Source organism: Ictidomys tridecemlineatus, chromosome 2, assembly GCF_052094955.1.
Source record: "Ictidomys tridecemlineatus isolate mIctTri1 chromosome 2, mIctTri1.hap1, whole genome shotgun sequence".
Classification (NCBI taxonomy): domain Eukaryota; kingdom Metazoa; phylum Chordata; class Mammalia; order Rodentia; family Sciuridae; genus Ictidomys; species Ictidomys tridecemlineatus.
Window position 1 is genome coordinate 183,881,390 of NC_135478.1, and position 15,927 is coordinate 183,897,316.

The 15,927-nt window shown below is 35.1% G+C and overlaps 1 protein-coding gene across 9 annotated transcripts in view; it reads left to right on the top strand.

Moving 5' to 3' along the window:
• Cadps2 (calcium dependent secretion activator 2) overlaps positions 1-15,927 on the top strand; it is a 494,758-nt gene that overhangs the window by 404,691 nt on the left and 74,140 nt on the right. For all 9 annotated transcript variants that reach the window (XM_078040300.1, XM_078040296.1, XM_078040298.1 and 6 more), the window contains 2 exons: positions 1,879-1,982; positions 11,938-12,094. In XM_078040300.1, coding sequence (XP_077896426.1) covers positions 1,879-1,982; positions 11,938-12,094 — 261 coding nt within the window. The remainder of the gene's footprint in view (positions 1-1,878; positions 1,983-11,937; positions 12,095-15,927) is intronic.

The following is a 15,927-nucleotide window of genomic DNA, read 5'->3' on the forward strand; positions in this document are numbered from 1 at the left end:
TCAGTTGTTTAATCCAGGTCGATTGGAGTATTCCTTTAGCAAGTGTGAGTGCAGTCCTCTGCAGTTTCCCCACCCTGCCCTAGAAAGCTGTGGTCTTGGTGATATTTCTTTCTAATCCTCACAGCTAAGAGAATTATAGGCACACTCAACTATTTGGTGTCTGACAGGCTGATTCTCCTAAAGAACCATTATGTTCTCTGATCCCTGTCATAGAAGAGCCGTGGCTCTCCATCTTGCAGGAGAATTTAGTAGGATGTGTACATGGTTTGGGGATTCAGGAATACAAATCCCAGATGCACCACACTGTCTGACCAACGTCAACCATAAGTAGTGTTTCACTGAATCACAGTGTGTCCTTTGAGAACAAATTAGGTCAGAGCAAATGCAAGAATCTTCAAAATTTAAGGCTGAAATTTAAAGGAGAAATAAATTGAGGGGAAAGATCTGTTGCAGGAAGAAAAAAAACAAGAAAAGAGAAATGTCATTCCTAAGGTCCAAATAATAAATTCTTTTTCTGAAAAATTCATTTCCCCTCCACACAGTTTTTTTAATGGGACAGAGAGGATTCATGGAGCCCATGAGTCTAAGACAGAGTGGGTATGGCTTGGTTTAGATACAGTCTGAAGATGTCCCCCTAAGTTTCATGTGCAGGGAGCTTGGGCTCTAGTATGGCAGCATTGAGATGGTGAGATCTTTAAGAGATGAGTGTGCAGTGATTGGATCACGGTGACAGCAGCCTCAGAAGGAATTAATGCTGATCTCTCAGTTCTTGGAATCAGTTCTCAAAAGAGTGGGTTGTTATAAAGCAAGGTAACCCTACACACTGGTTTCTTTCTGCATGTAATCTTTTCTCTTTCTATTTCCCTACCACATCATAATGTACCCAGAAAGGCTTTCACTATAGGCCAAACAGATAGGGCTACCCAATCTTGGACTTTAAGCCTTCAAAACTATGAACTGAATATACCTCTTTTCTTTATAGTACCCAGTATCAGGTATTCTATTATAGGGACACAAAATGGATAAGACAAGGGGTCATCTTCATTAACTGAATACTCTGTTCTTTGTATTCAATCTTGAAACAGTTTCATTACACTGGGCACATCTAATTTCTGCTAGTTTGTTGTACTTTGAAATCATTTACTTTGCCTTCTCTTTTGCTGAATTTCAGGTACATATACTTAATCTTATTGTGGCCTGTCCTTTTTTACACCAATTTGGCTTAATGCTGAAAGAACTTTCAACTTCAAAGAATGTTTCTGCCCTTCCCCATCCCCCTGCCCCTGACAGTTGGAAGGTGGGGTGGGATGGTGTCAGGGAAGCAGGAGAGGAAATCAGTTAATTGCAGGCTGTCAGAGTTGTTTTAGGTGACTTTGTACTTCTTGAATTTAAGATCAACGTGAACTATAGACATTCAAGCTGGGAATTTAAATAGCAACAAAAAAGCCTGGGTTTTGCTAATGCCAGGAATGACTCATCTGGTGAGAATGGTATTGAATTGATAATACAATACAGAGAGAGGAAAAGACTGTGGTATCTGCTCTCTTTGTGTTTCTGACCTTGAGGAGAATTATAACTTGTTTGTTGCAGAAGTTGAGCATCTAATGTGCTGTTGCACCTGTTAGTTCTTATGTACTAAATGGCAAAGCACTTACAGATCCCTGTGATTGCTTTGTGGGTGAAATATTTTCTACAATCTGGTGAACTGGGTTTTTAAAATATAATGTATTCAATTGTGTTTCTTGCATCCCTTATTTCTCAAAAGTATGCTTTCTCATTCTATTTCAATACTGCAGCCTCATCATTACATCTTAGAATATGTTTCCCTTTGTATTTTTCAAGGTAACATTATGTTTTTGTTTTTTCTTTTTTATATAGAGACCATGAACCAGGCAACTCCTGCTAGGAAGCTGGAAGAGGTTCTTCATCTAGCAGAGCTCTGCATAGAAGTCTTACAGCAGAATGAAGAGCATCATGCGGAGGTGATGACTGGTTTAAAGCTATAAGGAAGGCTCTCTCATAGTGGCAGAAGTACTGAGAAAGTAGCCCACTGATACACAGCTAGCCATTCACCTTGAGAAAACTGAGAGCATATGTGAATTTCCCACAAATATAATTTCTATACATCATAAAGCATACATATACTATAGTTGTATATGTATACAATTTCATATCTATTTCTGAAAACAGTCTTAGAAGAACTTACAGAATCTGTCTCAGAATGCCTAAAAGAATATAATGAAACTGGATGGAAGAGTGACTCAGTAGGTTAAGGCAGAAGGATTGTGAGTTTGAGGCCAGCCTCAGCAACTTAATGAGAACTGTCTCAAAAGACTTTTTTAAAAAAAAAAAAACTCAGTGCCTCTGGGTTCCATCCCCCAGTATCACCAAAAAGAAAAATTATGAAGCAAAGCTGGAACACAATCCCATCTTGTGAGGCCAAATTGTTTGCTTTGACCCCATGCTGTGATCATTTTAGTTTAGAAGTGTAAGTTAATCAAAATTAAAAAGGATAATCTGTGATAAGTTTTAAGGGAAAATCAAATAGCAAACATTCATAATTATAGTTGATTATTCTCCTCTGATCATCAAACTTTAAATTTTCATTAAACTTCATTGTTTATGATTCTAAAGTTCTAATTCCATATTAATATTCATTACAGTTCTGGAGTGGTTTTTCTCCATGCAAACAGCTTATATTCTAAGCCTTTCTAATGATTGTGCATTTATTTACAAAAACAAAATTATTTCCTGACTTTTGCTTCTGGTGGGGGGAATGAATAGGACCTAATAAATGTAATAAACTTTAGTGCCCTAATAGTGCTTTATTCTGGAAGAAGCACAAGAATGAACAAGAGGGAAAAAGACCAGATATATATGAATCTACAGAATATTTATATCTAATGAAACCTAGTTCCAAAAATTCAAGAAACTACAGGATCTATATTTTAAGCAAATTCTTGGAAAAGAGGATTCATGAAAACTTACCATAGGTAACTAAGATTTATTGTATCTGGTTATAAATATGATCATTCAAAACATCTGCTTTTAGCTCACACTGTGGAATCTAGTTTTTAGCTTGCATCTGTCATGTGTGAACTTGTTATGGATATTTTATTTTAAACTGAAGAAACAGCTGCTTCAATAATTTGAAATGAATTCCCAGGAGGATCTTTTCTAAGCTAGTACCATTGCTATGTTACAATGAAAATGATTATGTGATAAAATATATGTATGTTTTGTCTTTGTCTTTTGTTAAAAGGCATTATCATCAGAGTACTAGGCCTTTCTAAATTAAAAAAAAAATTCCAAATGCAGTATATATGTCAGCTAAACAGGTCCCTCAAATACCATTTATAGAAATTAAAAATTAAATGTTATTTAATATACTCCGTGCAATCACTGAGACTGCATGCTGCAGTATAACCTATCAAACACAATTAAAATGTTATTTATTTTTTAATCCAAAAAAATATAATTGACTTTATTGAAAGAAACAATTATAACATGATATCATCGTATTTAATGCTTAAATACAGAACTGTTGTTATGTCTCCTTTTTAAAATGCTTTGTAACGCTGGCATTTTTCTATTCCACTATGCTTCCAAATTCTTGGGATCCCTCAGGGAAGAGAGGTGAGTAAAATTGGTTCCACTGTTCTTCTAGCATGGTATAACTCTTTCATGTGAATTTAACAGAGGACCCACTCGATGCTACTAATTTTAGCCAACTTATCCTTTCCTTAGAACTAAAAGCTGGTTTTTTTTTTCCTTTAAACAGCCATAATCTAATTTTTGTTACATTCTTGGTAAATGGACCTTAGTCACAATCATGGGCATAATTACTGCTGACCATCTAAGTAAAGCACAACAAAACAGATTTTGATATTTTGGCTTGGGTTTGTGACATTGATTTCTGTCTTTTTTTTTTTTTTTTTTTTTTCAATCCTTTAAACCAGATCTAACTTTTTCTCTGAGCACTACTGGAGAGTGAATTGGTGTAACCCCAGAGTCATTTCCAAAGTGAACTGGTGGACTGCACTCCACACTGAGCTAGTTTCTTTCCTCCATGAAAGAGCACCTGACCCCCCTCCCTTGGGGGAGGTTAACGTGTCTGCCTTTGAGGAGAACTTCAAGTGGCTGTGTGTCGCTCCATTCTTTTCATTCTCCTTCTCTGCACAGTGGCAGTTTACTTGACAGGGCTAAGAGGTTGTTTGTGTCCTTCAACAATTTCTCTGTTAGGCTGGCTTCCTGTCCTTCGGATCTTTGACAGTAACTTACTTAGAAGGCAGTTTTCCCTTCTCTCTGAAAGCCTCTCGACCTCTCCTCTCAGGTGTTTTCTTTAGAATTCTCATGTTTCCTTCTTAGTTGGTTTAAGCTCCTTTCCAGAAAATCTTCCAGACTGTCTCTACGTTTCAGTGACGAGACCGTGTCTGACCAGAAACTTCAGGCAAACTGATCTGACAGCTCTGCATCTAAAAGCCACTCACTCTGACAATGCTGGGGAGTCCCAGTGCCCACTAGGGAAGCTGTGGGCTCTCACCAGCCTGCCCCCTCCACACACATCATTTATCCAACAAGAAAATAGATCCAGAAAGGTTGAGCAACTTGCCAGGTATGCACAGGTGATTAGTAACTGGGAGAAACCCTAGGCCAGACTTTAGACACAGGTATTTTCAAATAAACCTCATTGTGCTTTTCCCATTTAAGTAGAATGGCTCGAGTGGTCATCCTGCCTGGTTCTGCTGACAGATTTGACACACAGCATCATAGCAGAGATGGAGCCATCCTCTTCCATTCTGTCATTTCTCCCTTGTTCTCTGGCAAATGTCAGGATTCTCGGAGTGTTGAGAGGTTAAGTAGTAGACAAGAAGAGGAACAAGATGAGTATGAACACAGCTCAAATTCCTGCTTTGGGTATTTATTGTTATAGCAAAATTTTGATTTAGGAATCCTAAAATATTTTAAATATAATGTCATCCACTATCTGAAAGCACCATAGTCAAGGTGGTTTGGGAGTAATTTGGTAGCTACAGTGTAGACTTCTCTCAGTTCTCTGCAGATGGGTAATTTTTTTTTAAGGAATTTAATTTTTATTTTTTATTTATTTGTTTTTATGTGGTGTTAAGATTCAAACCCAGTGCCTCACCCATACTAGATAAGCACTCTACCACTGAGCTACAGCCCCAGCCTTGATTGATCCTATACTTCAACCTGCTCTGTCCCAAGCTGCTCTAGCAGCAGAGCTGGGACAGGGAGAAGACTTAAGCATGAGCACACATATTTGTGCTTATATACTCAAAAACAGACACATCTGTATTTGAACCAAATTTAGCTTCTGAATGAATTCAAACATAAAGAGAAAAGGTATTTTATTTTTTTCCCATTTGTTTTTGCTTATTTGTGTCCTTATTTCTCTCCGCTGGCATGCATGTCTAGGAAATATGTTCAAACTAACCATTATACAAAAGATTGGCCATGAATGAAATCTCCTTACTATCTACTTCTAATGAGAGGGTACACAGTAGAACTCCATTTGCAGGATTCTCCAAAGAAATTACAAGGGTATAATTTGCCCTATTAAAGGTGTTTGTTAAAAATTTAGTAATTATTATGTGTTTTTATTATTTATTTTATTTTTAACTGATACATAAGCATTAGATATATTTATTGTGTATCATGGGATAGCTCAATATATGAACACATTGTGTAATGTAAAATCAGGGTAAATACATCTATCTCCTGAAACGTTTGTCATTGCTTTGTGGTGAAAACATCCAAATTCTTTATTCTAGCTTCTTTGAAAAATGTTTACTACATTATCATTATGTATAGTCACCCTACTATGCAATAGCACACCAGAGCTCTTTTCTGTTATCTAACTATACCTTAGTGCCCATGGATCGACCTCTTGACTGCAATGAGATCCACTTCTGGATTCCACATATGAGTGAGCTCATGCAGGGTTTCCTTCTCTGTGTCTGGCTTATTTCACTTAACAATGACTTCCACTCCATCCTTGTCATAAATGAAAGGATTCCATCCTTTTTGTAGCTGATTTGTATCCTATTGTGTGTATGTTCCATTCCCTTGATCCATCCATCAGTTGATGGACACTTTGGTTGTTTCCCTATCTTTGCTTTGTGTATAGTGCTGCAGTGAACATGGGGGTGCAGATGTCTTTTTGACAGACTAATGTCATTTCCTTTGGAAAATATCCAGTAGTGGGACTGCTACATTTCATAATAGTTATGTTTTCAGTTTTTGAGGAACCTTTATACTGTTTTCCATAATAGCTGCTCAAGTTTATTTTCTCATTAACAGTGTACAAATGTTCCCATTTCTCCACATCTTTACCAATATTTGCATCTTGGTGTTAAGAGCCATTCTAACTGGGAGTGGGGTTTTTGTTTTAAATCTGGTTTTGATTTGAATTCCCCTGGTGATTAATGGTGTTGAGCATTTGTTCATATACCTGGTATCCATTTGTCTTCTGTGAGGAATACCTATTGAGGTCTATTGCCATCAGATTATTTATTTTTAATACAAAGCTGTTTGACTTCCTTGTATATTCTGTATATTAATCACTTGTCAGTTGCACTGTTTGAATTATTTTTTCCCATTCTGTCAGTTGTCTCTTCACTCCCTCAATTGTTGCTTTTGCCGTGCAAAAGCTTTTTAGTTTGTTAAAATCTCATTTGTCAGTTTGGGCCTTTTTTTCCTGTGATTTTTTAAAGGATTATCGAAAAAAAAAAAAAAAAAAAAAAAAAAAACCTTTGCCCATTCCAGTGTCCTAAAATGTTTCCTCTATGTTTTCTTCTTGTAGCTTCATAGCTTTATCTAATAGTTTTGTATCTTACATTTATATCATTAATACATTTTGAGTTTTTTAAAAAAAATTGATAAGAAACATGGGTCTAGTTTCATTATTCTGCATGTGGATATCCAATTTTCCCAGTACTATTTATTGGAAAATAAAACTTTCCCTTTCTTCAATGTGTTCTCAGCACCTTTGTTGAAGATGAGTTAACTGTAGGTGTGTGATTTAGTTCTAAGCTCTCATTCTATTCCTTCTCTCTCTCTCTCTCTCTCTCTCTCTCTCTCTCTCTCTCTCTCTCTCTCTCTCTCTCTCTCTCTCTCATGCCAGTACCATGTTATAACAATTACTATTGCTTTATAATGTATTTTTAAAGTCAAACAGTGCAATGACTCCTACTTTCTTTTTGCTCAAGATTGCTTTATCAATTTGGGGTATTTTGTAGTTCCATATGAATTTTAGGATTTTTTTTTCATGAAGAAAGCCATTGGCATTCCAATAGGAATTGCACTGAATCCATAGATGGCTTTGGTACTATGGAATTTTAACAATATTGGTTTCCCCAATCCACGAACACAGGATGCCTTACCATTTCTTTATGTCTTCTTTAATTTCTGTTATCAATGTTTTATAGTTTTCCTTGTGTAGATTTTTCACTTCTTTGGTCAAATTTATTCCTGGCATTTCATTTTTAAGTATGTAAGAGTGAGAGAAATACTTACATATGTTCTGAAACATTTTCAGTTCTTTATGTTTTATGTGAACCTAATTTTCAGGGAGATAATCAATATACAACAAATCAAAACTCTTGTAAAAATATATGGAACTAGTAATTAGGTTGATAGTAGTTTTTCACCCAAAATGTCTTAGTCCATCCTACTGACCTCTTCAAAGACTTTAAATAGTCCTAGAATGTGGCCTTCCAGCATCACATTGTACTGCATCTGAGTATTAGTATGTCTATGTGGCAGGGCCAGAATATACCCTAGACATTTGCTTATTTCCAGAGTTTTAGGATCATCTACAAATTCAAGGATTTCAAACTCATCTCATTTTGAAGGGAAAAGTAGCATGAAATATGTTTCAAAATTAGGTTCATTGTTTTTGCTCATTCATACAGCTACCTCTCCTTTCATGTTTTATTTTTACGGGGGGGGGGAGAATTATTGGGGATTGAACCCAGAGGCACTTAATCACTGACCCATATTCCAAACCCTTTTTAAAAATATTTTTAAAATTTGAGGTAGGGCCTCATTAAGTTGCTAAGGCTGACCTCAAATTTGCAATCCTCTTGTTTCAGCCTCCTGAGTCGCTATATTTTTACTATATCTGAGGGTAAAAGAAATCCAAAGCCTAAGACTTCAGAGAAACTAGAAAATTATTCTTTCAAAATCAGACCATCAGGGCTGGGGTTGTGGCTCAGAGGTAGAGCCTTTGCCTAGCATGTGTGTGGCACTGGGTTTGATCCTCAGCAACACATTAAAAAAATGAAATAAAGGTATTGTGTCAACCTACAAGTAAAAAATATTTAAAAAAAAATCAGACCATAACAGATGGGCTGGGGTTGTGGCTCAGTGATGGAGCACTTACTGAGGCACTGGGTTCTATCCCAGCACCACGTAAAAATAAACAAAATAAAGATATTTTGTCCATCTACAACTGAAAAAATATTTTTTTAAAAATAAGACCATAATAGATATTTCTTATAAGAAATCAAAGGACGTTATCAGTGTTCTGATCTGCTAAACATGGATGATTGATGGATGGATATAGCCAGTGTGCCATCTGTAGTTACTTAAGAAGAAGTTATATATTTGAGAAATCTTACTATCTAGACTCCAGCTGATCTGGATTCAATCATTGTCCTCTTACCTACCAATCATAAGATGTTGGCAAGTTGCTAATATATAAAATAAGGATAATTATATCAGCTACCTGAAAGGGTTGTTTGAAGAATAAAACCAGACAGTGTTCATAAAACTTTTAGAACAGCACCTGGCACATAGAAACTATTTACATGATATTGAACATTATTTTTTAAAACACATAAACTCATGTTATAAGATCTATGTATGAATTTCAACACATTTTTGTAATAACTGATAGCAATATTTGTCTACATTTGTACATCAAGGAATTTTCATGTTGATTTGATTTTCACAACAAAAACTCTGCGGGAGGTGAGGGTAAGTATTGTTGTTGCCAATTTGAAAATGAGAAAATTTTTGGAAATCCACTAAGAGAACTGATGACCCTACCTCCAATTACTCAAGTCTCACCATTTGTTCAAAAGCTTGTACTTTACTTCTAGGTTAAGGGTTCATTCTTACCTACCAGTTATTTTTTACTATATTTCATAAACATACCAGGCTTTCAAAGTATTATTAGCCTGCCACATGTTATTTTCATTATACAAGATTTATCTCTTGTATTGCCTTAAGTAAATTAAGCATTGCCTACTGCATCTGTGATCACATTACGCTGTTTAGTGACCTAGCATTAGAGCCAGTAGCTTTAAACTGGATAATCACAACTTTTGATTGGTGCCCTACTGACAGATGCATTTCTCAGAAGTGTTTTCTCCTACTTGAAGAAGCCCTGATGCTGTTGAACCTCTGCCATCTCCCAAGAAGTGGTACCCTAAGAAGGAAATCATACAGCCTCTCTTCTTGCTACTAACCTAGGGTGGGATCACTGCCACCAAATGGGATGGCAACCAGGCAGAAGGGATGGGTTTAGAACTGGTCTGGTGTTCTCAGGGTCACTGCAACTCTTGCTTTGATTTTAAGAAATAGTATTGATAATAGCTTCCTCCAGGCATCATCTGAACAAGTGACATTCATCATAGATTGGCTTATGTTCATCAGGAACAGCTTCATTAGGAGTGTAATTGGAGATATAAGTATGTACTTCTGCAAAACATAATGAAATTTTTTAGTTGATAGCTAAACCTTGAGTCTTTTTTTTAAGTTATATTTTATTCCCCTCCCATGCTCTGATTTCCAAATTAACTTTAAAATGAGCTTTGGAAATTTTTCTTAGAGTCTTAAAACAATCCTGACCTAACATGACTGTTATTTTCTTCACTTTAACCTTCTACAAAAGTATTGGCTGTGAACCGAAAGTGAGATTTTGAAAAGGTCTCTCTGCAATACTGCATTTTTTACTAGGGTTTCTATACTGCTGTATTCAATGAGGAATCTCAAGTTCTTTTCTTGGTCACCCCTAGAGCTCCCAAAGGCAGAAACAAGATATACTAATGAAATCATGTATGTCATTTTATTTTTGTCAGATATCTATCCTAGTAAATATTTAACCAAAAAATATCCAAAAATAATACTTGCAAATAACAATAGGCTCAGTGTACATAGGGCATACCATTCCCAACAAGTTTTTATATTTACATACTTGTCACTGAGTTAAAATGACCATAACTCTCAAGTCTATTATTTATTTATACTACATTTTTCTTCTTCAAGTCAGCCTTTGCTTCTATTTCCATTTCCTAATTAGTTAAGGGGCAATTTTTATTAATATATTATTATTATGGCCTTTAAGACCATGTTTATTATAAAAGTATTTTTTAAAACGGTGTATCAAATTTTTGTAATCCACTGTTCTATTGTTTGTCATTTCTTGTATAATTTAATTTATTCTATTTAATTTATTTAAATTAAATGAAGCTTGAAAATTCATGTGGGCTCTTCCAACATTTTAAATCTTTTTTCAATGAAAAAATTAACTGGGAGAATAATGAAAATATCTGTATCATAGAAGTACGTATGTTTTATAGTAATTTGGTTAAAAGATTATGACATTGCCTAAAATGACATTGATCATCACCTAAAATGATTATGACATTGTTAAAAGATTATGACTGCTCAAGAGAAAAATGGGGAAAGATCTGAAAAACGATTCAGCAAGAACAGTATTAGCAATGGTACTTAAGTGTATGAAGAATTGTTAAATTCTTTTGTAATTAGAGGGACACAAAGTGAAGCAAAACAGAAACCAGAGAAGTCCCCATTATTTTAAAGAACTGTCTAAAAGCTAAATATTATTTTCCCCCATCAAAACAGCAGACATTTTTAAAAGTGATTATTTCTATTACCTAAAATGCACAATAAAGTTCCTAACAGAATAGAAAGTGACATAGATTATATATATACACACTGTTCTTATAGTCTAAGAGACAGACATAAAACATTCACATATGTAGTCACTCCTGTGAAATAAAGATAGTAGTTATCTGGAGGGTGGGGAAATCCTCACTATAAAAGTATATTTTAGACCTGGAGCAGGGAGATGGTACTTTTGGGAAGGTATATAAGGGTTTTAAATTTTATTATAATAAGTGCACTGGGAAGCTAAAAATGGGTTTTAAGCAGAGAAATGGTGTGATCCTGTTTATATTTTTAAATGATTCATAAAATGATGACCAGCTGCTGTATGGAAAAATAATGGGAGTAAACATTTTTCGTGGAGAGCTTTTGCAATGTGTAAGTCTCTACAATGCCCTTTAATCCAGTAATTTTTAGAAGTTTATCATAAGGAAATAATTATTATTAAACATAAAGAGTTAAAGATATTTATAGCAGTATCATTGAAAGTTGCAAATCTTTGGAAAAAGCAGTCTTGCTAGGAAAATGATTAAATAAATAACAATATATCCCTACAGCAGAATATTTTGCTGTTATTAAAAGTAAAATAAAAGCAAATTATTATAAGATTATGATGATAAATGTGTTAATGTTTATATCTAAAAGAAATTATTAGAAACAAATAAGCCAAAACACTCATAATAGTTATGTTTAAATTATAAAAGGAATTTTGTTTTGTTTTACATTATAAATTTATAATTCAATAAATTGCATTTATTCTCTTATACATGTAGTTGTTTTATAAAACAATAAACATTGTCATTGTACATTTTAATTTTTTTAGACTTCATATTTTATTCATCAGTGTTAAATGTTTAAATATGTGAATCTATAAAATTTTTTCTCACCCTTTAAAACTATTACGTTTTCTTTGTCATCGTTTTTGTTCAAGTGCTAAGGAGTTTGCACGTGTTCCTAACAAATTATCTGTTTCTGCTTTATTTCTTTATCCTTTTATAGGCATTTGCCTGGTGGCCTGATTTATTGGCTGAGCATGCAGAGAAATTTTGGGCTTTATTCACAGTGGATATGGATACGGCACTGGAGGCTCAACCACAAGATTCCTGGGATAGTTTTCCTCTTTTTCAACTGCTTAATAATTTCCTCAGAAATGACAGTGAGCACTTGATTTTCTTTTGTATGTGAAGTGGGAAGGGTTGGGGAGTATCATGAATGTGTATGTGTATTTACAGAGCCCTTACACGGGCCCAGGAAGAGTTGAGATGGGTAGCATTAATGTAGGCTCAGACTCTTTGGTTATATCATGGTCTGGGGGAGACAGGGATTCTGCCACATTGTTCCTGAGCTCTTAGGTTCCTCCTATTCCCACCCTCCAGCATTCATTAAGGACTTAACTAGGCGCCCTTTGCATTGCAGTATGTGAACTAGAAATCTACAATAATGTTGGCACTTCTAGAGTTCTTGAACATACTTATATCTCTTGCAGACACCTTTGAAATTTGTCAACATCCTAAAAATTATTCTGTTGAGGCATATACAAACATGCACTATGGTATTGCTTCTGGCTGGCAGTGAATTTATCTCCTCAGACTCCTCAGATGATAATAAAATTCTCCTATGTGATGCAACTTGCTCATTTAAAATAAAGAAAATTTAAAGGTTCTCTATTCAGACCTTTATCCCAAAGCAATAAATACTTTTACAGATACTCTGACAGGTAGTCTAGCAGCCAGTACATTATAGACCAAGTTGAATTCCATCTACTCCTAACCTCTGGTTCTAGCTTATTCTCCTTGATCAATACAGTGGTCTTCTGTTGTGGATTTTCTTCTCTAGTCCACATGTCCCATACCTTGTAAATCATCCTCACTTATCAGGTTTTCTTATCCATTCCAATTCTTGTTGGCTACCATTCTTATCACCATTGGGATAGTCCTCACTCCCTTTATCTGTGTAGCTCTAGAACTTGGCACTATGAAGAGCACAGTGCTCACCAGGTCACCTGAACCACCCATACCCCATTGAAAGGGCTAGTTCTTCTTCCCATCTTTTTTTTTAACCTAAGTCTTTTCTTGGTCTCCTAGGATCACACCATTTATACTTTTACATTCTTATATGTGCTAAAAATCCAAATTTTTTCTTATTTTCTTCCCAAAAGGTCACTACTATATTTTAAACCTAAATCTATATTTTTACAGTTGTCTTTTAAATAAATAAATAAATAAATAAACACACACACATATATGTAACTATATTGGTTTTGTTCACTCTCATACAGTGTTTCTTACCTTTCTTTGGTTGCTTGTCCCTTTGAGAGGTGAAATTGTGGACAATGGTGTACTCCCCATGGACATCCCAGGACTTTGACCAGGTTAAGAACCTTCATCTTGGTAGGAGAGGCATCATGTTATAGTAATTAATAACATGGGCTTTGGCGCCAAACAGATTGACATTTCTTTGCCACTTACTACTTGACCTTTGACAATAGTTTAACCTCTGTAAGCTTTAGGCTCTTCATTTGTAAAAGAAGGAAAGTGACAGCATCTACAGGGTCATTGGTGGTGAGGATTAAATAAAACGATAATTCATACATAATAGATGCTAAATAAACATTGTAGATATCATGAGTTTTTGGTCTAAATTTTGTCTTGAGACTTTTAGTCATCTTACACAGAGTTATTAAAACAGGAGAATTTTTTAAGGTTCACAGTTAAGTAGTTAGTAAAGATGATTGATCATTTAACTTACTCAAAATATTAGAATTTGTTTTATAGAGAAAGCAAAACTTTTTGTAGATTTCTTAGAAATTTTCTTGGGGATTCACTACTAGAGCTCCAATGTATTAACTTTTTGTGTATTTTTAAGAAGAATTCTTGAATTATAAGTGCAAATTTTAGGAGATAGCAACACTGAACCACAAAATTTTAATTTTCTGCTAGTTTTAAAAATAGTTCATTTACAAGAGCTTCTTTTTAAAAAAAATATTTCAAGTTGCAGATGGACACATACCTTTATTTTGTTTATTAAGGTTTTTTTTGGTTTGTTTGTTTTTTTATGTGGTGCTGGTGATGGAGCCCAGAGCCTTATGCATACTAGGCAAGTGCTCTACCACTGAGCCACAACCCCAGCCCTCATAAGAGCTTCTTTTTCTGCTCCTGTTTTAAACATTTCCACATCATTAACTACTGAATGCATAAAGTATCATTCTGTGCTATTATGTTGTATAATTCTCATTCAGAATAAGACACACTTATTACTGCTCTCTTTTGAGACCTGTCCATTTGGAAGGAGAAGGCTAGATCTTGGCTTTGATTCTGTAGTGATTAACAGATTTTTAAAAACATCAATTATTTCTGAAGAAAACAGCTCCTCCGTGTAGTGAGATAAATAGAAATGTTCCCCAGTGCCATAATTTCCTTTTGGTACTGGGAACACAGTGTGATCTGGGGAATTGAAATAGGATGTAGTAACTTTTATCCCAAACTCACAAGTTCCTTTCCAAAACCAAGACCACTAAGCACTATCTCAGTAGTTGGTAAACATAATTTTTCTAGCTGTTACTATCACCCTTGATGAAATGAAGAATATTGTTAATAACTATATGTTTTATTACATTCCTTAATAGTCAGATGGAGATTGAGTTCAAATGTTCAGTGTCAATCTCCTCGGCTATCTCCAAATCATCTTTTTAGAAATCTATGGGAAAACACTGAGTGTCTATTTTTTTTTTTAGCCACACACCCCCTCCCCCACCATGTGCCTTGAGAAAATATCTTTGTATGAAAGCCAGGGTATCACAATTTTTGCCATATTGACCTAATTAAAGTTATAGTCCAAATCCTGCTTAAATATAGCTTAAACTAGCCAGGGGTACTAGAGAGAGAGATTTGAATGTCCAGTCTTGGAAAGGGAGATAATTTGCTGAATAACAGTGTTTAGTTACATAGATGTAAGCCTGATAGAGAGTCTCAAGCAAGGTATGCTGCTAATTATATATAGATCTTAAATGATTATGACTTATTATTAATAAATAATTAGCAATTAATGTTATTATAGTATTAAATAATTAGTCTTATGTTTGCTTTTCCAAAATTTAAAATTACTAAGACCCCTTAAATTAATGGAGATATTAATTAGAATTTGTGCTTTATTTGTTGCTTGAAAACTTTGTAGCTGAGGATTTTTTAAATGAATAATTCAGATGCTGCCACAGGTTATTTACCATTTTTCTTCTATTAAAATCTTTATGCTTTGATATTTTAAAATAGACGTTTTCTTTTACGGTGTGGAGGAGATCTTAAGCCTCTTCATTTTTCAACTGAGGAAACTTAAGTTTCTAAGTGGCCCTGAGCCTGGGCAGGGGTTCAACAACAGGGAATTGGGGACATAGATTGGAGTCTGATCACTTGGCCTCTAGCTCAGTTTCATCCCACAGTAACAAAAGCAGATTCTAGGGAAATTTATAAAATGATAGAGCATTTCTAAGGAACAGGAAATTCTCTGTGAACTTATATTTTTAACTCAGGAAATATTTATAGGGCATAGAGTTAAAGAGTGCTGAAAGGATCAGATAAAGGTATGCACTCCTCAGCATACATGTTAGGCAACATCTGTGATAAGATTGAATCAATTAGGAGGGAGAGGAACTCAAGCCCTCAAATTTGGTTTACTATTTTAAAAAGGAAAAAAAAAAAACACATTATATCTGGGGCGTGTGTCTTTCCTTACAGTTAGTGGTGATTAGAGAAAGTCGTAGCTCTAAGAACCCTTGGAGATGAACGATGGTTTTCCTCAAGGGAAGAGTGCCAGCTGCACCACACTTTTAGCAACTGTCCCCAACCTCCCACCCCTCACAGCCTCACTCACTGATTCCCAAAGCAAGACCGATGATGAAAACAAACTCAGGCTCCCTTGTTTCTGGCCAGAACTCACTGAGCTCCAGCTTGCCTTCCACCCTGCTTCCTTTGGTCCTACCCGGCCAGCTAAAGA